Raw genomic sequence first — 23,098 nt, forward strand, 5'->3', positions numbered from 1 at the left:
GGAAAGGAGGACCGGCCTCTGGGTGTGGAGAAAAGCAGCTGGCTCAGCAGGGGCCTCTATAGCGGGCCCTGAGGGGCAGAGGAGCCCAGTGCATGGACAGGGCAGGAAAGAGGCAAAAAAGAATTGAGGACAGAGGAGGAGGTGAGAAGCCCCTCGGGAGCTCCACTGCCTTGTGGGCTGTAGTCCTCTGAGGCTCAGAGACGAGGAGGGAGGGCTGAAGGTGGGGGATCACTGCTGGAGGGAAAGTCCTTTACCCCAAATCCTCCCAGCCCTAGCCCCAGAAATACACACACACACTCATATGCACACCCCTGGAACCCCACCTCTTTTTAGTGGGGACATGTAGCACACAGTTCATCCAATGTCCCCAGCTACAGTTCCAGCCTGGCCACCCTGGTCATTTAAGCACACACTAAGCCCTGCGCTCCACTCACAGCTGTGGCCTGGAGCCCCTGCCCAGGTTCCCCGAGGCCTTCCCCACTCCCTCCCTCCCCCAGGTGCCTCCAGGCCTGTCTCTGGTCCATCTGGCCTATGACTGCCCCCCCACCCCCACCCCAAACCAAGGGAGAGCAGTAGGTGCACGTTAGGACCTCAGAGAAGCGGATGGCCATGGTTTTCAGCAAGGCACTGGGTGGGCAAACAGGACTGGAGCGGGGAGAACGGCAGTTCAGGCTCTGAGGAGCCCCCACCTACTTGGGTGACTCAGTCCTCAGCTCCAGGTCCAGCCTCTACCTTCAACACACTCCCACCCCCAGCAGGGCTCTCTCCTCTTTTCCAACCCCTTCCAGAAAGTGGCCACTGGCCAGGCACCAGAAACAGCCATCTGAGGGGCCCTGGGGTCTGAGACGCATGGGCTATGAGCACAGTGTGGAGCAGGGGCTCTGCAGCCTGGGGGGTCGGGACCTCAAGCCGAGTCACCCCCGCCAGAGGTCTTCTTCTTGGGCCGGGTCTTCAGCGTCTTGGAAGCCACTGGCTATGGGAGGAGGGAGGAAGACAAGAGAGCGCTCAGCCTGGAGCCACAACCCCCTCCCCATCTCCCCAAGTTCTCGGCTCTCACCTCAGCTTTGGGCACTTTTTTGATGGATTTGACCCTCTTAGGGGCCTTGTCTCCCCCATCATCCTCAGAGGTCTCTGTCCGGGAATCTGCCTGGTTCGTGCTAGACCTTAAACTCAGGCCAGGGTCATCTCCTGGGTGTGGGGAGGAAAGGAAAACAGGGGTCGGGGTGTCCCTCCCACCTGGTCACCTCCTTGCCCTCATGCCCCACTGCCCAGCCTGTACCTAAGTCCTCGATGGTGTCCAGGAGGCTGCCAGGGCCAGGTCGGAGGCGGCTGTCGGGTCCGTGCAGGGGCAGTGTGTCCTCGGCCCGGATCAGGGTCAGGTCCTGCATGCTGAAGCTTCGCAGCTTCTCTGACAGCACCCCCTGGCCCTAGGATCACCACCACGCACCGGGGAGAACCAACCAGGGGAAGGGGCGGGGTGGAGAGAGAGGTCACCATGGGGCACTGGGGGGGCACTGGGAAGCCACTGGGCTCAGTGCCTTCCCCACACTATTCTCATCCAGTCCTAAGGTGGTACTGACAGGCTAGGGCCATACTTTCCCTTTGGATAGATGAGGAAACTGGCTCGGAGAGTGGAAGTCACTTAGCTGGAGTGTGGTAGAGCCAGGATTGGAACCCCAAGCTGCACAAGCCCCAAACCTTCCCAGCCCTGAGGACAGGTGGAAGCAGAAGGACCTAACCAGGGGGACGAGATGAACAGGTGGGGCCCCGGGAGCTTGGGTCTGCCCCCATCTCACCTTGGCAGCAGCTGTGACCGCGGCATTGGCGGCCAGGTTGAGGCCCCTCTTGCCCACCCTCATCATAGTCTCATAGCTCTTGTCTCGGGCCTGTGTGATGTACTCATCGATCTCCTGAGGGGTCAGAGGGGAAGGAGGAAGGGGAAGGAGGTGGGGCAGGCCCTCTGAGCCAGGCCCTGCCCTGCCCTTGTTCACACCTGGACAAAGGCACTGCCTGCTGCAGAAGGCCAGGGCCCGGCCAGGTCACCTCAGGTTCTGGGGGGCCAGGAATGTATGTGGCTGCAGGCATGGGGCTACTTTGGCCTGGGGTGGGCTGGGAGGCAGAGTGGGGGCAAACCTTCTCCTTGTTGGACAGTGTCGGGTGCACGAACTTGCGGTAGAGCACGCTGGAGCCCTTGGTATAAGGGGACAGCAGCCATATCACAAAGGCGATCTTGAGCTCAAAGTAGAAGGGGAACCTGTTGTGGGGACAGAGGCAAGTGGCAGAGCCCGGGGCAGGGAGTCAGGTGGTGTGCTGATGCCCGGCATGACGCTGGCCAGCCCCCACCCCCTAGTGCATTGGGGTCCCCATGTGGCTTGGGAGACTGGTCATTTTGAATCTCAAGGGGACTGAGAAGCTCAGCTGAGCTTTTTTTTTTTTTTTTTTTTTAACATATCTTTATTGATTTTAGAGAGAGGAAAGGAGGGGGAGAGAGAGAGATAGAAACATCAATGATGAGAGAGTCATTGATCAGCTGCCTAGCCCGCAACCGGGGCATGTGCCCTCACCCGGGAATCGAACCCTGATCTCCTGGATCCTAGGTCAATGCTCAACCACTGAGCCACGCCCGGGGGCTCAGCTGAGATTCTAATGGGAAGGTGAGAAGTGAGCCCAGTGGGGGAGTTCCCCTCAGCAGTGGCTCCCAGCCCTGTCACCCTGACAGAAGAACCCCTACTCCTCTGTCCTGGGGTCAACACCAAGGCGTGCTCCCTAACCTTCTGGGCCTACTGTGTTCTCACCCCCTTTGCTCCCTTTCCTCCCATGAAGACAGGGCCTTCCCCAGCTGTGCTCTGGATCCTATCCCTTGCTGCCAAGACATGCCCCTTGCTTTTAGGGATTATTCTCCATTCGCCACGGTTCCCCTTCTCAGGTCACAAACTCCTTCAGGCATGTCTCTGACATCCTCACAAAGCCTCCATCAGAGCTCTCTCCTTTGCCTGTGTTAGTGAAGAGGCAACTACACTCACTGCCCTCAGTTTTCAACCCGCTTTCCTTCCTCTGCTAAAACTGTTTTTCTCATAGGTGCAGGTCCTGGAATAACATTGTTCCACTCAACGTTGTTTTGTTATAATGCAGATGAGCTGCTGTAGAAACTTAACTCTTAGTTATATCAATTAGCCTGTGGTAAAGCTGGTTTCACTTAAAGTTGCAGAACCTATCCACCATGTTAAGTGAGGCTTACTGTAATCTACAATCGCAACCATCTTTTGATCTCTCCCTCTCCCTAAAACTCTCCTCTCTTGACTTTCAATGTGCTGTGTGCGCTATGCTAGTTGTCTCTTACAAGACGCACCTGCCCATTCAATAAACATTTTTGAGCTCCTGCTGTGAATATATAGATGATTAAGACATTCCCTCCCTTGTCCTCACAGTGTTCTTATGTAGTCTAGTAGTGTCTGGAAAATGCCTTTGAGTACAAGCATCCAATGTGTATAGGACTGAATCATTTACAAATAGAGAAACTGAGGCCTAGAGAGCTGTGACCTGCCGAAGGTCACAGGAAGTCTGGCAGAAACAGCTTTCCTGAAGTCTACTGTGGTGCTTTGGATGCCACCAGAAAGGTATTCTGCTGATCAAGCTAGGCCTGGATGGGGTGGGGATGTGGCATCCAGAAACCCATAGAACTGTGGTCTCCACCCTGGGTCTCAATCTTCTGTTGGGCTGGCTGGGCGGAGAAAGCCAGAGGCCCTGGACCCCAAGATGCAGGGAGGGGATGCTGGACCTCACCAGGAGAGCACGATATCCGTGAGTGTCTCAGCTGTAGTGAAGAAGGCAAAGACGATCCAGTACATCATCCATTTCACCTGAGGGTGCAGAGGGCGGTGTTGGCTGGGGCCTGAGGGGCCTCTGCTGCCAACTATGCTGGGTGTTCTGAGGGGAAGGGACACTCAGGACCTCAACTTTGCCTGAGGGTCACACCCGGGCAGGGGGAAAGGAACACACAGGAATCTCCTTTGAACCAGGGTCTCATTAGTGCCAAAAGCATCGGTTTAAAGTCACCCCCTATCTATGTGACCCACTGTCCTCCCCTCTCTCTGCCACATGGGTTGGGTGGGAGCTGAAGGGTCATACACTCACATATTCCTTCACGTTTTTTGTCTTCACGGCTTTGTAGGAAGAATAGGCTGGGTACAGGGTGCCAAAGATGAGCCTAGAAAGGCAGGCATGGTTACTGGGCCCCTCGGCCAAGAGCAGTGGCCTCTCCCTCCCAGCTCTGCATCAATCCCTGGGTAGGTTACAGGAGCTGGATTGATGAACTCGGGACTCAGAAGATGCACAAGCATGGAAGTCACGGCCAGCTAAGGTGATATCCCTTCCTCCCTCTATTGGTTTTTTCTCCAGGCCCTGAGACACAGAAAGACCCAGAGGCCAGAGGGTCCAATGTGGTCCCTTCGGCCATGATCCTTGGTTATGCACAAACATATACGGGGAGTGGGGGTCTAGTCGCTGCCTTGACGGTGTCTTCCTTCTCCAAACGCCATGCCCCTTACCCTCTGCCTCCCTGTCTCAGGCCATGCTGGGAAGGGCCAGGTCTGCAAGGGAAGCCGACACTGTCTAACAGGGCCCTCCACCTGGCAGGCAGGGGCACCGCTGGAGCCCCGGGGAGCAGAGGGCATAGGGGCAGGAGGCCCGCCAGGGGCAAGAGGTTTATTCCCCCATGTACGCACTCTTGGGGCCAGCCTCGGGGAGGGCCCTGGACCCGAGGCCCTGGCTGGAGTGGACCTGGTGGTGATGCCATTAGCGAGCACATGCAGGCTCAGGGGAGGCGCTCAGAGGACTCGCTCCTCCGGGGCTCATCCAGACAGGAGAGAAGCAGCCGCCCCCAAGGCCACATGAAATGAGGCCCCTGGGTTCCCTCTGGGGTGGGATGGGAGAGGGAGGAAGGAGAGTCCGGTCTGGAGGCAGCCAGGACGCAAGCCCATGACAGCGCAGAACTGGGAAGGCAGCAGGGAGGGGGTTCTGGGTGTCAGCCCCCGTGGCCGAAGCTGAGGGCCAGCGTCCTGAGGGGGGCAGGGCTTGGCCGAGGCTCCGTGGAGCCGGGGGAGGCCCGGCCCCTTGAAGTGTGGGGTACCGCCCGTTCCACATGGACCCCCTGCCTTGTGGAAGCGGCACGCGTCCCAGCTGGCCTGTGGGGACGGGGTGCGGGTGGCATCCTCAAGGACGGGGGCTGTGGGCGCAGGGTTCCCTCCCGGAGCCTGGGGGAGGCGGCAGTGCCCCGGCTCCCGCCCTCCCTCCGGGTTTCCACAGCCCCGGGCTGGGCGCCGTCCCTCCCGCGCCCCCGCGCGCCCTCCGAGCTCCTCCGCTTCCCCACGCCCGAGGCCGCCCTCGGGGGCCGCCGGGGCGCGGGCCTTCGCCCCCCGACAGCCGGTGGGAGGGAGGAGGCCCCGGCTTGCTCCCCGCAGTTCCATCTGCCCGGTCCCCGCAGCGAGGCGCGGGCCCGGGTCTGAGCGGCCGGGCGGGGGAAGGGACACGCCCGCCTCCCCCCGAAAACCCACCCGTGACGCTCAGCCCCTGCGATGCGGGCGGCGAAGGGGCAGGGAAATTAAAAATAAAAGGGGTGCGGAGCCGGGCCTGCCAGGCTCCTCAGTGTTCCCCCCACCCCGTCCTGGGTCCCACACCCCCAGGTCTCTGGGGACCCCAGACAGGGACGACGTGTCCTGAGGTGACTGCGGTTTGAAGCCCGCAGGGGTGCTCCCCGAGCTGCGGTACCCCTCGGCCCCCCCGCGGCACTCACACCACCAGGCGGGAGATGATCCAGGACACCATGGCGCGGGCGCGGGCGCGGGGCGCGGACCGCCCGGCGAGGATGCAGCTGCCGGAGGTCGAGCGGCGGCGCAGCCGGAGCCGCGGGAGCCGCGGGAGCCGCGGGAGCAGCAGCAGCAGCAGCCGCCGCGGGGCCGCGGAGCAACCAGCCGCCGCCGTTAAAGGGGAGGTCCTGCCGCAGCGCCGGCTGTGGGCGGCGGCGCTTCTTAAAGGGGAGGCCGCCGCGCCCCCCGCACCTGCTGCGGCCGGGCATGCGCCTTTGACCCTCGGGGCCGCCCCCCCCCCCCCCACGCCTTCACCTGCCCTGGGTCCCACGCCCGGGCCGAAGTCCTCCGAAGCCTTCCCGGCTGCACCCCGACGCCGGCCCGCTGCGGCCGCGCTGACGGCGGGCGGGCCCCGCGCGGAGCCTCAGCATCGTTTCTGCGAGTCCTCGGGCCCCTTCTCTAAGGCGCAGGTTATAATTACCCTCATTTCAAAGATAAGGAAACGCGAAGCTTACGGAGGTTCAAGTAAATAATTTGCCAAGTGTCACAAAACCACTGTGTCATGCAGCTAAGGTATGAACCCAGGGATCCTACTTTAAATAGGCTGCTTCTGGCAACCGGTGACTCGGAAACCGCCCCCCCGTCACAGGCCCTGTAGACACCTACCTAAGAATTCCTCAAGTCTAAGGTACAGCTGCACCTGTCCACCCCGCCTTTTCTCAGCCACCACCAACCACCCCAGTTGGAAGAAAATCCCCCAATCTGACCTGCTTTATTTTTTTTAGGGTTGTCAGTTCCTAGGCTTTGCAGCAGAGCCCTATGCTCTCAAGGTGATTAATACCCTGGGGAGGGGAGTCAGGCCTTCGAAGGCCTGGGATCCAGGTCGGAGGTGGATCCAGGGACTCCAGTTCCACCCCCATCAGCAAGCACTGGCGCCCTGTATGCCCTAATTCTGAAGACATTTATATCCAGAATGTAGGCTAGCCCTCGCCCGCCTCCTGATTTCCACCAAAGCAACAACGCTCCAACCGCCACAACTCCCCTTTCCCCTTTGTTTTCCTTTCCTTTCCTATTTCAAAGCTTCTGCATTCGTCTACCCTTTATGTGGAGGTGTCATCCTCCTGGTGATCACAGCATCCACCTGTGCCCATCGGGCAGAAAGGACGTGCTCAGAGCTCTGTATTTGTTATGGTCCTATTCAAACTCAGTATCTTTGAACCACACAGTGACCTATTTCCACCCTGATAATTGTATTTCCAGGCTTATTTGGAAGATATTTTCCAACAGGCTCCCGAGAAGTGGCCTCTGATGACCCCTCTTGCTATTCTTTTCAACTTCCTCTTCAAAAGACCTTTTCTAATTAGAGCAGTCTGTCCTAAGTCTTCAAGCCACTTGCATTGCTGCTTGATAAAAATAAATTCCATTTGGGTCTTTTTATTTTATTGATTGACGTTCGAGAGAGGGAGAAGAAACACTGACATGTTGCTCCACTCATTTATGCATTCATTGGTTGGCTCGTACACGTGCCCTCACTGGGGACTGAGCCTGCAACCTGGGTGTGGCAGGACAATGATCTAACCAACTGAACTACCTGGCTAGGGCCCCCATTTGGGTCTTCTCCCACCAGCTCCAAGGTGAATCTGGAGCCACATGTTTCATGTGGGCAGCCAGGCCTCCTGCTCTGAGGAACTCCACCACTGACTGCCCAAAACCTTGCTCGGGCCACCCTCCATGAGTTCCCCCCAAGACTGCCCCAGGAAGGTAGGACCCCACTTTTCCCACTCCATTCACTGAGTAAAAACTATGGGAAACATATCTCTCCTCCCATCCTCTTACTTACGTGGCTCCTTTCCTCTAACCCCCAAGCCCTCAAACCACAATGACCTGGCACTTCCCTCTCCCAATAGGGAACAAATTTGGAAGCAAAGGGTAATAATCAGATGCAGCAAAATAATGAAGATCTGAAAACGAACCACCCTCTACTTCCAACCCCACCCTCTTCCTGACTTTGCTTTTTAGAATGGCTGGCAAAGAATTTAGTCCACTCCAAACAGATTTGTTAGATTTTTAATAAGAACATGGAAATCCCAATCAGCCCTTCAACAAAATTAAAATACAGAAAGTGAAATTAAAAGTATTCTACAGTAAATGACTTTTATTAAAAAAAAAAAGGAACTGTGAACATATAAACAAGCCTGCAGGCACTACAGTACAGCGGAAAGAAGACAGATACATTTTCCAATGTACCCATGGGCCAACAAATTCCATTATTTTCAAATAAATTCTTAATAAAACTCCACTGAGTTGGAAAGTTTTGCTGGAAATATTTCTGGACAAAAAACCCAAAAAACAAAAAGCCTCATGTAGGAAAATCAAACTTTCCTTCGAATTTGGAACTGTTAAGAGAAGTCCCAAGGGAACGCTGGTAATAGGTGGAAATGGTTCCTGGAGTCACCAGTGTGTGTATGTGTGGGACACACCACAGCTCAGACATGACAAAGTTCTTTCTCAGATGGCTGTTCCCTCAAGATTGATAGGACTGAGATGGGAGGGGGAGAAACTAAAAGAACCCTAAAAAGCCAATCCTTTTAAATTCTGCTTTGGCTGATTTTGTGCTATAATGGACAGTTGATTTCTAAAAATCGTATTTCTTCAAAGAAGTTTTATTGAAAGGAAGACTAAATGTAATGTGCCTTTCCTCATAATCCAGGAAAACAACTGTGGTATTTCAAAAGTTCTAAAAATATCTACTTTCATGAAATAGTAACTATTTCACTACAAACCTATTTTTCACTAAATACACACGTTTCCTAATCCTGGAGCCTCCTGGGAAAAGCAGTGGGTTCTCCCCGGGTCCTGCAAGACTCCAGTGTTCATGGGAGAGATTGTGGGGAATGGCTTCACCCTGTCTCCTGGGATGGGCTGTGTCAGAGGTCACGTGCAGAGACACTGTCAGGCTTCCACCAGGCATGTTTAAGCAATTAGCCCCTAAGTTGTACCAGTTATGTGATTCCCCATACCTCCAAACACTCCCAATTAACTAGGCACGAGAGAAAAAAAAAAGAAAGTCGTGCCCACGTTCCTGGTTTCCACATATTCCAGATCACAAGACTGCAGGAAAGCCCAGTGATGTTCAGGCAATTCAGAGTCCCAGAAGGCCGCAGGATAGGAATGTGGCACCCTCGGCTTGGAGTCTGAAACTGTGTGTGAACAGTGCGACTTTCCTGTGTCAACCTTCAGTGTTGAGGCAGCGTAGAGAAGAGAGGCTGGAGTTTGTAATACTGACCACACTGGCTCTGAGTGAAGCGCCTCCGCTCCAGCAGAGAACCCTGCCGTTCCCGTAGGTGTGAGTGAAAGACCTGCTTCACAGGGGAGTTTGGACTTCCTCCATGCCTAAGACCTTGCCAGTTTGGATTCATGAGCCTTGAGGGTGCCAACAGCATCTTTCACAGCGTGATAAATGATGTTCTTCACCTGGAGAGAGGAGACAGCACAGTCAGTTCACGGCAGCCCTATGTTGTCTTCTGCAAATGAAAATGTATGTTCTATGCTGCCTGTAAGCCAATTGCTTATGAGGAAACCCCTCAACCAGGACTGCGTACTTCCCAAATCCAACCCAAAGCTGATTTACAAGTCACAAAGGATACAACGTCTATATTAAGAATGATGAAATCATTTGAAAGGTCATATAATCACCACCATCTATGTGCTTACTATGTGCTGGGCACTACTGCTAAAAGCTCTTTATGTGGATTTCCATTTAATTCTTACTATGACCCTGTGAGGTAGATTGTATTATTTTTTTATTTTTTTAATGTTTTTATTGATTTTATTTTTTTAATTTTTATTTTTGTTTAAAATATTACAGATGTCCCTTTTTCTCCCCAATGACCTGTTCCACCCCGTCCCTTCCCCCTCCCCAGTCCCTCTCCCCACCATTGTCTGTGTCCTTGGGTTGTGCATATATGCATATAAATTCTTTGGTTACTCTCTCCCTCCCCACCCACCCGCCCTCCTCCATCCCTGACATTCGTCAGTCTCATCTATAGATTGTATTATTATTCCTCGATTTACAGTAGGAAACTAAGGAAATCAGGTGCCATGGTCAACAACTTTGCCCAGGTCCTGCAGTGATTAAGAATGCATGCAAACCAAGTGAGCACGTAGGGTTATCGGGTACTTTTTCCTTTTGTTCTTATATGTATTTTCTAATCTGTCTAAAAGAACACATATTATGTGTGAAGTAGGAAGATATAGTAAAAGCTATTAAAAGAAAGTGAATTGCCTAAAGACAGTTTTAAACCAAGATGGTGATTATTTCTGGGGAAGGAAAGTGGAGAGAGGGAATGGGAAGAGTACATGGAGACATGTGTATGTACATATACGATGTTCCATTTCTTAAGCTGTGTGATGTGCACACAAGTTCCCTTGTGCTATTCTCCACTAAGTTTTTTGTTGTTTTTTTTTAAAATACGTTTTTACTGATTTTTTTTAGAGATGAAGGGAAACACTGATGAGAGAGAAACATCATCGATGGGCTACTACCCGCACTGGGGATCAAGCCCACAACCCAGGCATGTGCCCTGACCCGGAATAGAACTGGGCGACCTCTTGGTTCATGGGTGGACACCCAACCACTGAATCACACCAGCTGGTTTCCACTAAATTTTTTGTATTAATTCAACAAATATTTACTGAGTACCTACTATACGTCCAATATTGGCTAGGGAAAAGCAGTGAATTAAACAGTAAAATCTCCACCTTTGTAGAGTTTAAGTAGCTTATATTCTAGTAGGGATAGAAACCAACAGATAAAACACAAAGTATGTTAGATAGTAAAAAATACAATAGGAAGAAATAAAGCAGTGACAGAGGATGGGAAGTGCTGGAGGTGACCTGTTAGAAGTAGACACAATGGACGTGGGGTCTGAAGTACGTATGCCTGAATATCGGCACTACGTCTATAATGTCGATATTACCTATTTATTTATCAATGTGAATGTACTTTGTATCAGAATTTCACAGTTGAAATGTTCTTTAATTTTGAAAAAGGAACAAGACTGAAGGTGACTGAATCTACTAGCAACCAAAAAAAATCTCCAACCTCATTGGTCATTGACCAAAGGAGACACACCTGAGCCACAGGCATGATCGAGCAAAATGGGCCACAGGTGACAGGCTGGGCTGTGTACTCAGATTGCTGAAGTTCTGCCTGGACAATCTTGCTTCTTTATTCTTACTTCTTATATACTACTAAAGCACCCAAGTGCATTAACAGTAAAATTCTGCTTTTAAAGTTCAAATCCACTTCAGGTGTAGAGAAAAACCTGATCTGATTGTCCGGCTTAGATCTATAAGGGGAAAACAATCCCCACTGCTCTCAGGGCCATGGACTGCAGTCCCTAGCAGAGCTCTAAGGAATTGAGTCTGCACAGAAATTTGCTGTGAGAAGCTGCTTCAGAGAAATATCCCTTCTTGGAAACATTTTCAGAACAGTCACAGTGCTTTTCCCACCTGACTGGGGAAGTCAGTCTAGTCACAGTTACTAACACTGAAACATTCTATCTCCCAGGGGCAGAGAAAGAGAAGACTGTTACACCATAAATGATTAGGTTAAAACATGAGTATTCTCTACACCAAACCAGAGGAGGACTGATTAAATACTTCCTGGGAGGAGGACTCCATACCCCCAGCCATGGTTCCCTTTATCACCTCTCTACAGTTTTACCTCCCAGAGAAGGCCCTCAGGAAACAGAATGTGCCTCCTGTGTATGTAGCCAAGTAGGAGACGAGAAGACAGAGTGGGGGTGAAGGAGGAGCTATTTACCTGCAGTTTATCCTCATGGTTTGTATGAGTGTTAGAGAGATGCCTGAATTCCTGCGTTAGGCGGAAACAGTGCTTTACGTGTTCTGGAGATACAAAATCTTCTGCTACTTTTATGCAACTGTAAAGATTGTGCACCTGGGAAGGAAAAAGTACAGAGGGAAAATATCAGGCATTAGAGATTTAGTAACACATGCAAAATGCCCATGATACAGTTTTAAAAAACTTTAGAAATACTTATATACACCAAACTGTTAACAGTAGGAAGACAGGATCAGGGGATTGAAAAGGGGTACGGGAGCCAAGCTGAGGCTTTCACTTTTTCTTTAATAGTCTCCTTTTTTTTTTTTTTTAATCCTCAAGCAAGGATATTTTCCATTGCTTTTTATGGGGGGGGGGGGGGGGACACGGGACACTGACGTGAGACACATCAATTGGTAGTCTCCCACACTCGCCCTGACCTGGCTGGGGACTGAGTGAGCCTGCAACCGAGGCAAGTGCCCCTGGCCAGAATCAAACCTGAGACCCTTCAGTCTGAAGGCCGATACTCTAACCACTGAGCCAAATGGGCTAGGGCAATAGTCTCCATTCTTTAAAATTTTTTAATTGAGCATTTAAAATTACACAGAAGAAAATTAAAAATCCAAAAATAAACTGTAGTTTAAGAGCAATCTGCCTAATCCAGCCATTTATAGCTATTGCCAGATCAGCAAGAGAGAAATAAGGAAGCCCATGGGACTGTGAGGCCCAACTCCCGAGATGGAACCCACCTGGTGTGGGGCTCCAGCAGGTATGAAGACAGCATCTCCCAGGAACTGAACAATAGCCCAGCCTTGCACGCCATACTCTTCATAGAGTCGCTTACGGAGGGTCTGGTCCAGGTACCAACTTTGGTCATGAATTGGGTCATGATCAGGGGGATTCTCTTGGCCTTGCTCTTCTCCAACCTGAAGCCATGACCAAAATACAAAGACAGATAAATCAATAAATTACTACTAGCAATAATCCAACTTGTTGCAGCAATGTCCCTGGGTGGGCCAAAGCTTCTGCTTTATTCTATTCAACATCCTCTAGGTGTAGATTCAGGCTTTTGGGGCATTTTGACAAGAGGTATAGGTCTTTAATGCAAAGGGACTCCACACAAGAGACCCTAGGCAGGCTGTCTCTGCACCCCCAGACCTTTAATCTGTGAGCTGGGAGTCCACCTGGGGGCATACCTTTCGGAGCAGCTCCCGGATCTTCTCTGCATCCTTGGCTGCATAGATGTGCCATAAAGCACCGGGCTTCTCCTTTCCATCGTGAATCCTCTGCTTTGTCACCTCATCAGCATCTCCCTCATCAATTGTCTTGAGTACCTCTGTAAAGAGCAAAATGTCACTTTTCAATGTAACCAGACATTTCAGTACCTCTGAGTGAAGCAAAATGCCTAATTCAAACAAGTTTAGTCTCCACTACCCTTGTTTCTCTGGAGTAATACGAGGTAGAATGAAAGAATCAAAACTCATATAGGTCTAAGCTTCCTAAACATAGGAGGAGCCACCTTAACCTTTAAAAGACAGCATTTAAAAGACAGCATCATACAAACTCCATATATTTTCCAGGATCAACTGTACAAATAATGGTTTCTTTTCTTTTGCCTGTAAAAAACGTATATGCTTAGGTTTCTGAGTATTTAACCTTTAAAAGACGGCTTTTAAATTCCGTCAGCATTTAAATTCGGCCAGCGGGACCCACTCCTTGCCAGGAACTAAAGTTCCCTTTCATCGGATAAAGGTTAATCTTTCTTAAGAGAGACAGCATTTCTAGAGGCATAGTTTTCCTTTAAAACATATTTCCTGTTCAAACTGTATGGCAATATCTTATGTTCAAATTTCTGATTATTTCCTGCTGCAAATAGATGAACTCTATCCTTTCTCAAGACCTCTTCTAAACTCTATGGATTCTGCCTGGCCAGTGTGGCTCAGCGGTTGAACATAGACCTATGATGCAGGAGATCTTGGTCTGATTCCCACCCAGTCAGGGCACATGCCCAGGGCTGCAGGCTCGATCCCCAGCAGGGGGATCAATGGCTCTCTCATCATTGATGTTTCCCTTTCCCTTCCTCTCTCTGAAATCAGTAAAAATATATATACATATATCTGTATATATATGTCTGTGTGTGTATATATATATAATATATATCTTTATTGATTTCAGAGGGAAGAAAGGAGAGGGAGAGAGACATAGAAACATCAATGATGAGAGAGTCATTGATTGCCTCCTGCTTGGCCCCGACTGGGGATCGAACCCGCAAACTAGGCATGTGCCCTGACCAGGAATCGAACCAAGATCTCCTGGATCATAGGTCGATGCCCAACCACTGAGCCACAACTGGCCGGGCGATAAAAACACATTTAAAAAAAACAAAAACTCTGTGGAGTCTATGGATTTAAGGCCACAAAGCATAAAGCTTCTCTGGCAAGTTAAGACGGCTAGCTTCTAATGCTTATATATTATAATCCCCCAAAGGACAAAACAGTGGAAGGATCTGTAAGTGCATAGCCTCAAAAGCAAATGTGTGGCAGGAAATATACCAAAGTAATGATACTGATTATCCCTGAACCTTGAGATTTTGAGTTACTTATTTTCTTCTTTAAAATTGCCTCTGTTTTCTAAAACTTCCATAATTAACATGTATTAATCTTACACTGAGATAGCAGGGAGTGTAAATGCACCAAAATATCCCTTTTATGTTTCATTTCTGTGCAAGTGACCTGTCTTCCCACAGCTGATCTGGCTGATGACCAACAGGCCGGTTTGCCATTCTTTCTTTCCTCTTTGCGGTGCTACACACTCAATGGAAAAGGGTGGCATTCCCAGGAGAATGACTGGTCAGATAAAACCTCCCTTCATCTAGCAACATCCACTGGGCACCTACTACATATTAGGCCTGGTAGAGATTTAAGAAAAAGTCACTGGCCCGGCCAGTGACTCAGTGGTTGAGCGTCAACCTAGGATCCAGGTGATCGGGGTTCGATTCCCGGTCAGGGCACATGCCCGGGTTGCGGGCTTGATCAATGACTCTCTCATCATTGATGTTTCTACCTCTCTCTCTCCCTCTCCTTTCCTCTCTCTGAAATCAATAAAGATATATTTTTTTTTAAGAAAAAGAAAAAAAGAAAAAAAGGAAAAAGTTACTGGCCCTGACTGAGGGGAAGACACCCAATTCTACTCCCAAGGCCATGCCTCACCATCCTGAAGCAGTGGATTCTAGAGATCGTACCTTCATCATGAGCACCCTCCCCGATGGGGATCCCAACGTACACCATCACATTAACTGCATCAGACACATCCAAGTGAAGATTTGTTGTGCCAACTCTTCTATCTTCTGCTGTTATCAAACCTGAAGGCAAAAGATATGCAAGGTGAGAGAGAATATTTTGAAGAATCCATATAGACACTGCAAATGAAAACATACTCAAAGATGTTCTTACGCCCTAGCTGGTGTGGCTCCGTGGTTACAGTGTCAGCCTGTGGATTGAAAGGTCCCAGGTTCGATTCCAACCAAGGGCATGTACCTCGGTTGCCAACTCAATCCCTGGCCCCAACCTGGGCGTGTGCGGAAGGCAACCAATCGATGTGTCTCTCTCACATCAATGTTTCTATTTCTCTCTCCCTTCCACTCTCTCTGAAAAGCAACAGAAAAAATATCCTCAGATGAGGATTAGAAAAAAAAGCAAACATTAAAAACATCCTGGATACTATTAACTTCCCCATCCCGACACTGCCCCTTATCATCTCTATACGCCCTTGATGGGTGAAACAGGAACAGTAATGCTCAAAAAGGCAACACGGGCTCATTTTCATACCATATGCATTGTACATCTTGGGGCCCAGATCAGGCCTTACGAAGTAGCTGGGTAGCCTAGAGGCCAGATTGAGCCTGCCATCTCGTTTTGTATATTCTGGAAGAGGAAGGTTCTCCATCAGATCTTCAAACCTACAGAAAAGCAAGAAAGATGACTTAACTTGATACTGGGGGAGAGGGGAGAGAAAGAGGTAAAGTTCATTTTTCTGTGATGACTTTGTGATGGCTTCAGCAAGTCTCAAGATAACCGACTGTCATTCACTAACCTAGTTGGCATCATGTCCCGAAAATCTTCCCCAGGAGGCCAGTCCTTGAGTTTGAGCACCATTGGCTGTCCATCTTCTGACCTTAATCGCTCTGGAAGACAGAAACACTCCTACAAACATCTGCTGGGTTAGCTGCTGCCTGATTTTCCAGTGACTACAAGTTTTAGGAGACTAAGCTCTTATTTTCAGACTTGTAAACTCCCATAATGGACTAAATGGGCTGCTTTTCTCACCCACTGCTTTAGTACATGCTCTATTTTCCACCTCAGAGAGATTCTATCCGCCCCCTTCCTTAGAGTGCAAGTTTGCTCCACACATACTGTGGAATCACATGCTTAAGTTCATATATGCACTGGGAGTCATGTGATTGCCATGCTAGCTACCTGGCTGGCACCAGGAAAGAATGTTCCTCCTGCCAAGAGGCTGTAAGTTGTTATTCCATGGGCAGGGCTGAACACAGAGATGCTTACTTCCCAGCCTGCCATTAGTGAACTAGATATAAAAGCTACTTACTGCATATGATCTCAAAGCCATCCCAGAAATCCCGAACTTTCACATCGGAAATTATAGCACAGTTCCTGCAGTTCACCAAGTCCACATCCTGGTCTCCAAATTCTTGGCTAAAGGCTTCTGGTTTCCAGAGTTCAGACTTGAGCTTTTTATGTACCCCTGAAACCAGCACTGGCTATGGAAACAAAAATATTCCATTTAGGAAATACTTTCAGCTCAGGGTTAAGGGACGGAACAGAAGGGTTTCCTGGGGGCTAACTCTTCTTGTCCATGATGATTTATTGTTCCTTCCCAGTTTCAGAATCTATAGATTTCACCCCGTCAGCTATAGCAAATGAAAACTACTCCTACTCCATTACACTTGATTCTCACCCTGGGAGCATGCCATAGAAATCACTTGTGTTGCCCTGGTATCTATCACTATTTTGAGGTGAGAGGACAAAAGCTGACAAATGCGCCTTTCAGAATATTTCCTCAGTAAGAATGAAAAGAAAAATCCAGACAATTCCACAACCTCCCCCTTCCTCAAGCACTTGCTTAAGTATAAAAATTAGGCAGTGCTATCACACTATCACAAAAACTTGTATGGCCCTGAAATATTTACCTAGAAAAGTACCACCCACTTCCACCCACTTTTGTCTCACCCCACACATCGCACTTAAGGATTTTCCCCTAGAGGTGTCATTAATGCCAGATCACCACCTAACAGGAATTTCAACTGCCTATTAAGAACACAGAGCTACACAGCTTAGAAATAAAAGAAGCCCGGCCGGGCATGGCTCAGCAGTTAAGCATCGACCTAGGATCCAGGTGATCAGGGTTTGATTCCCAGTCAGGACACATGCCCGGGTTGCGGGCAAGCCGATCAATAACTCTCTCATCATTGATGTTTCTATCTCTCCCTCTCCTGTCCTCTCTCTGAAATCAATAAAGATATATTTAAAAAAAAAAAAAAAGGTTAAAAAATAAAAGAATCCATAAGGTATTTTCAGGAATCGTTTGATTTTTAAAAATCAAAGAAAACTCAAAGTAGCAAGACTGTCAACAATGAACTTACTTATGTCTAAATCTCCCTGGCCAAAGATCTCCCAGAATTGCAGCTCTCCTAGTAGCTGTGGTGGAGAGGCAGCCAGGCAGGCAGCCCAGGGAACTGCTCATTCTTGCTTACCTGGCCTTGCTTCCAACACTCCCGGAAGATCTTCCAATTGTTTTTGTTGCTGGGGTCATGGAGACACAGAAGTCTCCCATCACAGAGCCAGGAGTGAGAGGTATGGGGGTCCAGCACATTTAATCCCATCACCATCTCCTTCACCTCCTTTTGGGTATCAGTCAAGTTGCAGGCCCGCTTTGCGGCGTCTGAGGTTTTCTTATTTTCTACCACTGAGGCAATGATGTGGTCAAGGAAGTTGGGCAGACTGGCCTTGTTCTTCACTCCCTGCCAGACACAAATCCAGTAAGTAAGTCTGACTGCGGCAGCATAAGAGCATTCAAACATTTGTCTAACAGTTGGATTCACAAGAAGGCGTTCTGATCTACCTGATTAGATTTCAGAAGAGTCAAAGTCTTTTGTAATTGGAGGGGGGAACCCATTAAATCAGTATCTTAAATTTCCCTATCCTTCGTATTTGCTTTACATTAATGAAAGAAAAGTACAGAAAGATCCCCTCTGCCTCAAGAGATTTGACAGCTAAGAAATATCTTTGCATTCAGCCCTTAATCTGTATTAAGTATTTGCATGTAGATCAGAGGAATCACAAAACACGGTAACTGAGTGAAAATGATCATTTACTTGGAGGGTTATCAACTTTTTTTCTGGCTGCAGTGCCCATGGGCCACAATACTTGGGCCTTAGTAAAATTGATAATCTTGCTATGTCTGAAGTGTTACTATTATCTCTATAGAGTACCTATAATCATAAAACCTGGGAAAATTTAAAAATAAAAATAAAAACTGGGGCTCGGAGCAACTATAAAAAATAAACAGAGCCAAAGTAATTTCTTTATAGTCACTTATCCAAGAGAGACAAATAACCCACAGTGTACAAGGCTCAGCCACCCACAGCTCATCAAATTTCAGCCGTTAATCATAAAATAGAATAAGAAACATGCTTATGTACTTGTTTGAAATGATCTTCAAGATATACAAACTGAAAACAGAAAAATACTATGTGGGACATTTGTGTAAAAAGGGGGGGAAAAGCTACCTACATATGATAATATCACTGAAAGGACACTCATGAAATAATAGCGACCCCCAGAAAGGGAAACAGGTGGCTGGGAGACACCGGGGGAAGGAGATTTTTCACTGTATCTTTAAAAATGCGTAGCTTGTGAATTCACTTGTTCAGTTAATGCTTACTAAGCACCTACTATGTATCAAACTCTGGCACTAGGGATACAGTGGTGAATCAGTCAAAAATGCCTTTAAGGAGAAGCGAGCACGCAATAAATAAAACACACAGTAAGTCAAATGGTAGTAAGTGCTACGGTAAAATAGTAAGTGTAGAGAAAACAGATATGAGTGGAGGATGGGGGTGGGATGGGCTTTTTAATAGGTGATCTAAGAAGAAGCCTTACTGAGGAGGAGACATTTTGGGAGACAGGAGAGGAAGCTGATGACCCAAGTCATGTGGTTACCCAAGAAAGCTCTAGGTGGGGAAAGGACAAGTGCAAAGTCTCTGAAGAGGGTGCGTGTTGAGCCACACTCAAGGAACAGCAAGAAGGTGTGTGTGGCCGGAAGAGGGGGAACAAGGGGCGGGGGTAGCTGAAGTTAGAGAAGTGAGGGGAAGACACACAGATAGGGTGGAGCTGTAAAGTCCACTGAAAGGGCTGTGCTTATATTATTAGAGAAACAGGAAGCCCATGAAGGATTTTAGGCAGCGGTGACATGACGTGCCCTTTATTTTAAAAGGATTATCTAGCTGCTGTGAAAACTAGACTGCAAAGAGGAAAGGGAAGAAATAAAGAGGACCTGTATAAGGAATTTACTGCAAAAATTCACGCAGGAGAGGACACTGGCTCAGACCAGAGGGAAAGCAGTGGAGCTGATGAGAAATGAGTTGACTCTATACATTGTGAAGATCAAACTGAAAGGATTTGCTGACAGATCAGTTATGAAATATGAGAGAGGGGAGTCCCAAATAACTCCAAGAGTTTTGGCTGAGCAACTGGAAGAATGGAGATGCCACTGACCAAGAGAGGAAAACTAAAGGAGGAGCGAGCAGGCTTATAGGTCGGGAGTGTCTTAGAAGTGTTAGGTTTGAGGCGTCTGTTAGATATCCAAGCGAATACAATACAAATGTATTGCCTAGGTTAAAAAAATAAATAAATTGATGTCTGTCAAGAAAACAAAGTAGTTTCTACTGATGATTGAAAATGTCAATGTCTCAATTTCCACTGACTTCCTAACATGGCACCAGAGGTTCACTATTTAAAAGGATCCCAAACTTAATGTAAAGAAAGATATTGTTGGCTGGACAGAAAACGTAGAGAACACAAGTCACCCACATATCCTCTAACCCAGTTATCAGATCTCTGATGGTTCTTTCATGGAAAAGCAGCAAAGGCTAGAGTTGTAGAGAGGACACTTACTGCTGAGGATGTAGAGAAGACCGGGGGGAAGGGTATGCCTGTGTCCAAGGGGGTTTGAGGAAGCTTTCCGGGCCCGGAGTGAAGGAGGTCTCGAAGGCTAGAGCCTTCGGTTTTGTTGTTGGAGGCAGTGGGACCCAGTAACAGACTGTTAAAAAGCTTTGGAGTCAACGGAGAGACTTTTGCAGTGGAGTTGAACGAGTCCAGCCCAAAGGGTGAGTGAGACTCTTTACTGAGCACCGACCTCAGGGACCCTGCTTCTGTAAGAACATAACCGGGAATAGCATTAGGCACAATAAGGAACACCCAGCAGGCAAATGACTCCTAAAAATCAGCCAACTGGGAAGGAGGAAAGACTCACCCCTCCCCTGCCCCCCAAACTACGTACGGTTTGTCTGGGCCAAGCCTGATGAGCTATGACTATGGTAGGTCTCATGGCCAAGGAGAAGCTCTCCTACTTCTTCCTTCCTTTTCCAGATCTGGATTTCAAACTTCCTTTTGTTCCCATCCATCTTTCGTCTCCCTCACTTTCTAAGACAGTGTTTCTTCAAGTGGGTCTCCAGAACACATGTATTGGAATCACCTGGAGTGCTTGTTAAAAATGGAGATTCTTGGTCTTACTCTAAGAGATCCTCATTTAATAGTTCTGGTGGGGCACAGAAATCTGCATTTTCAACGATTCCCCAGGTGATTCTTGTGCCCATTGAAAACTGTCTAGCTCTCAACCCCAGCTGCATAACAGAGGTATCTGGGAAGTTTATTAAAAATCTCACATCAATTCTGACTAGAGGTCTGGGGTAGAGACCAGGCATGTGTTTTTTAATAAAAAGCTCCACTTCTAGAAAGAAAGCAAAGAGATTCCCTCCCTTTATGTGATCAGCCAGAGAAAGCAAGTGGCATGTTTCATAAATGCAGATGGTAATGTGTGAACCTGAAGAATCCAAGAATAAACTCAAGTGCTCCACCCACAGGCAGGGCAGAGGCTTCTGTGCATCTCACCTTTTGTTTCTTCTTTAGCTTTCTGAGTTGCTAAATCCGCCAACCAGTGCAGGGCAGAGGAGGGTGGGGCCGTGTCAGGGCAAGGGGGCCTGATGGCTTTTAGCTCACTATTGCTGTTTGATGCCAAACTGTCTGCTTTCGGAGGCTCGTCGGCTCTGATGTCAGTGCTGTCGGCTTTGGGATCGGGCTCTGGAGTTGTTACCGCTGCAGTTCCTCCTCCACCTGAGAAGGTGGCTTCACTTCCAGAAGAGGCACTAGGGTTTATGCTAGGAAGCTAAAGCACAGAAGGCCAACATGGTCAGAGTGCTGTCTTTGTGGAACAAAAGTGATGCCTACACAGACCCATTTAGTTGACACTAAATAGGTCTGGGAAAACAATCTGAAACTATCCCATAAATTGTACATTCAGTCATTCATTCAACATATATTTATTGAGTCCTACAATGTGACAGAAACTGCTACGTTCTGTGGAAAGAGCAGTGAACAAGACTTGAAAATAAAACAGGGTTTTGTTTAGCAATCTCTGAGGCTCAAATTCAGCAATGGCAAATTGGTGATCAAAACTTGACCTCACTGAGCTGTTCTGAAGATTAAATGAGATAGTATATGGAGAGAGCTTAGCATATTTTCTGGCACACATAAACTCAATAAATGTTTATTATTCTATTATTGAATTTTCCACATGATTTTACTCTAATATGGCAACTCTACTGAAAATATATCTTTAAAAAATTTTTTAAAAATATAACTTTATGAATTTTAGAGAAAGGAAGGGAGAGGGAAAGAGAGGGAAACATCAATGATGAGAGAGTCATTGATCGGCTGCCTCCTATATGCCCCCCTATAGGGATTGAGCCCACAACCCGGGCATGTGCCCTGACCAGGAATCGAACCTCAATCTCCTGGATCATAGGTCAATGCTCAACCACCGAGCCACGCTGGCAAGGCTGAAAATATATCTTGAGGTCCCTCAGCATTAATCCCTGAGTCTCTTATTGACCATGTGTTAATAGTAGCATTCCTGGAAGGGCCTCCAAATGTAAGCTGTTAGCTGTGTAAATGTGTGAGTGTGTATTTTTTAAAAAAACAAAAACAGCCTCTTGTTCAAAATAGTCACAATCAAGCAAGAATGCCCTCTACCTCTGACACAGCAATGAGAAAGCCACTGACTTTCTTGAGGCTGGGGATTGCTTTCAGGGTAGAATGATCCCAGCTCAGCAGGCCAATCTTCATATCTTTGTCCCCTGTACCAACATAAGGACAGTAACCATGCACACAGAGAGAACTATAGTTCTAGTAACCTTTTCTATATTCTTCACCTACACTGGACTCTAAGGTATAAATCTTGACAAGATGCAAAGAGTCTCTTAGTGCTATATGTCAACTAAAACCTGAATTGGTTTTAAAGATGAAGCAAGACAAACTTGTACCAGTCAGGGGAAAATCCCTTGAGTAACTCCTCCTAAGCTCATTCTAAAAATGCTTCCCTCTCTCCTAATTCCCCAGGAATCCTATAGTAGCCTGGAACAACAGAGATAAAAATGGGGCATTTCTTGGTACTAAGAACTTAAGCTTCACTCAGTTATACCCACACACACCACTTTACCTGTGATATCCCATTGGTGACAGCAGGTCTCAACACAGATTTGTTTTGCCGACTAATACAAGGACAGTTTGCTTTAATTCCCCACTTGCCCCGGGCAGCATGTACCATATCTCCAATATTATAAAGAGCTGGAAAAAAGACAACCATATTAACAATTAACATTAGAATGCCCATATGTTCCAGGTACTGTGCTAAAGACCTTAAATTGTTTACTTCAATGTTGAAGAGTATGTGAACACTGTTTTTGTTTTTCTTTAAAAAAAATGTTTTTATTGATTTTAGAGAGAGAGGAAGGGACAGGAAGAGAGAGAAATATCACTGTGAGAGAGAAACATCAATAGGTTGCTTCCCACACCCACCCTGACTGGGGACCGAACCCACAACCTGGGCATGTGTCCTGACCAAGAATTGAACCAGTGGACCTTTTGGTGCACAGGACAACGCTCAATCAACTGAGCCACAATGGCCAGGGCAACATTTTGAAATGTACACTTGAAATTTATGTACTGTAAGTTACACCTAAAAAAACCCCCAAAAAACTAGAAAAAGTGAGGAAAAAAATAAAAAAGGCCAATGTAAACTTTACACAAACCTTTAATTAATGCTTGGAAAAGCAGGAAGCAGGCATCCTGCCACTGCACTCAGGGAGCCCTTG

At 48.1% G+C, this 23,098-nt stretch overlaps 2 protein-coding genes across 4 annotated transcripts in view; both read right to left on the bottom strand.

Moving 5' to 3' along the window:
- Window positions 1-850: 850 nt before the first annotated feature.
- REEP2 (receptor accessory protein 2) lies at window positions 851-5,867 on the bottom strand. The gene is made up of 8 exons (XM_016203737.2): window positions 5,792-5,867; window positions 4,135-4,207; window positions 3,784-3,860; window positions 2,134-2,254; window positions 1,797-1,910; window positions 1,280-1,427; window positions 1,058-1,188; window positions 851-973 (listed from the first exon to the last, which is right to left on the bottom strand). Exons 1-8 carry the CDS (start codon window positions 5,821-5,823, stop codon window positions 905-907), a joined length of 765 nt encoding a protein of 254 aa, XP_016059223.2. The 5' UTR covers window positions 5,824-5,867; the 3' UTR covers window positions 851-904.
- A 1,990-nt stretch (window positions 5,868-7,857) lies between these two features.
- KDM3B (lysine demethylase 3B) overlaps window positions 7,858-23,098 on the bottom strand; it is a 61,662-nt gene continuing 46,421 nt past the window's right edge. For all 3 annotated transcript variants that reach the window (XM_087816346.1, XM_087816345.1, XM_016203783.2), the window contains 12 exons: window positions 22,444-22,571; window positions 20,838-21,111; window positions 19,842-20,098; window positions 17,420-17,686; window positions 16,255-16,426; window positions 15,742-15,832; window positions 15,477-15,607; window positions 14,891-15,010; window positions 12,846-12,985; window positions 12,399-12,575; window positions 11,632-11,766; window positions 7,858-9,278 (listed from right to left, as the gene is read on the bottom strand). In XM_087816346.1, the coding sequence (XP_087672472.1) occupies window positions 9,198-9,278; window positions 11,632-11,766; window positions 12,399-12,575; window positions 12,846-12,985; window positions 14,891-15,010; window positions 15,477-15,607; window positions 15,742-15,832; window positions 16,255-16,426; window positions 17,420-17,686; window positions 19,842-20,098; window positions 20,838-21,111; window positions 22,444-22,571 (1,973 nt within the window). In that variant the 3' untranslated portion in view covers window positions 7,858-9,197. The remainder of the gene's footprint in view (window positions 9,279-11,631; window positions 11,767-12,398; window positions 12,576-12,845; window positions 12,986-14,890; window positions 15,011-15,476; window positions 15,608-15,741; window positions 15,833-16,254; window positions 16,427-17,419; window positions 17,687-19,841; window positions 20,099-20,837; window positions 21,112-22,443; window positions 22,572-23,098) is intronic.

Source organism: Miniopterus natalensis, chromosome 4 (genome assembly GCF_054644295.1).
Source record: "Miniopterus natalensis isolate mMinNat1 chromosome 4, mMinNat1.hap1, whole genome shotgun sequence".
NCBI classification, from domain to species: Eukaryota; Metazoa; Chordata; class Mammalia; order Chiroptera; family Miniopteridae; genus Miniopterus; species Miniopterus natalensis.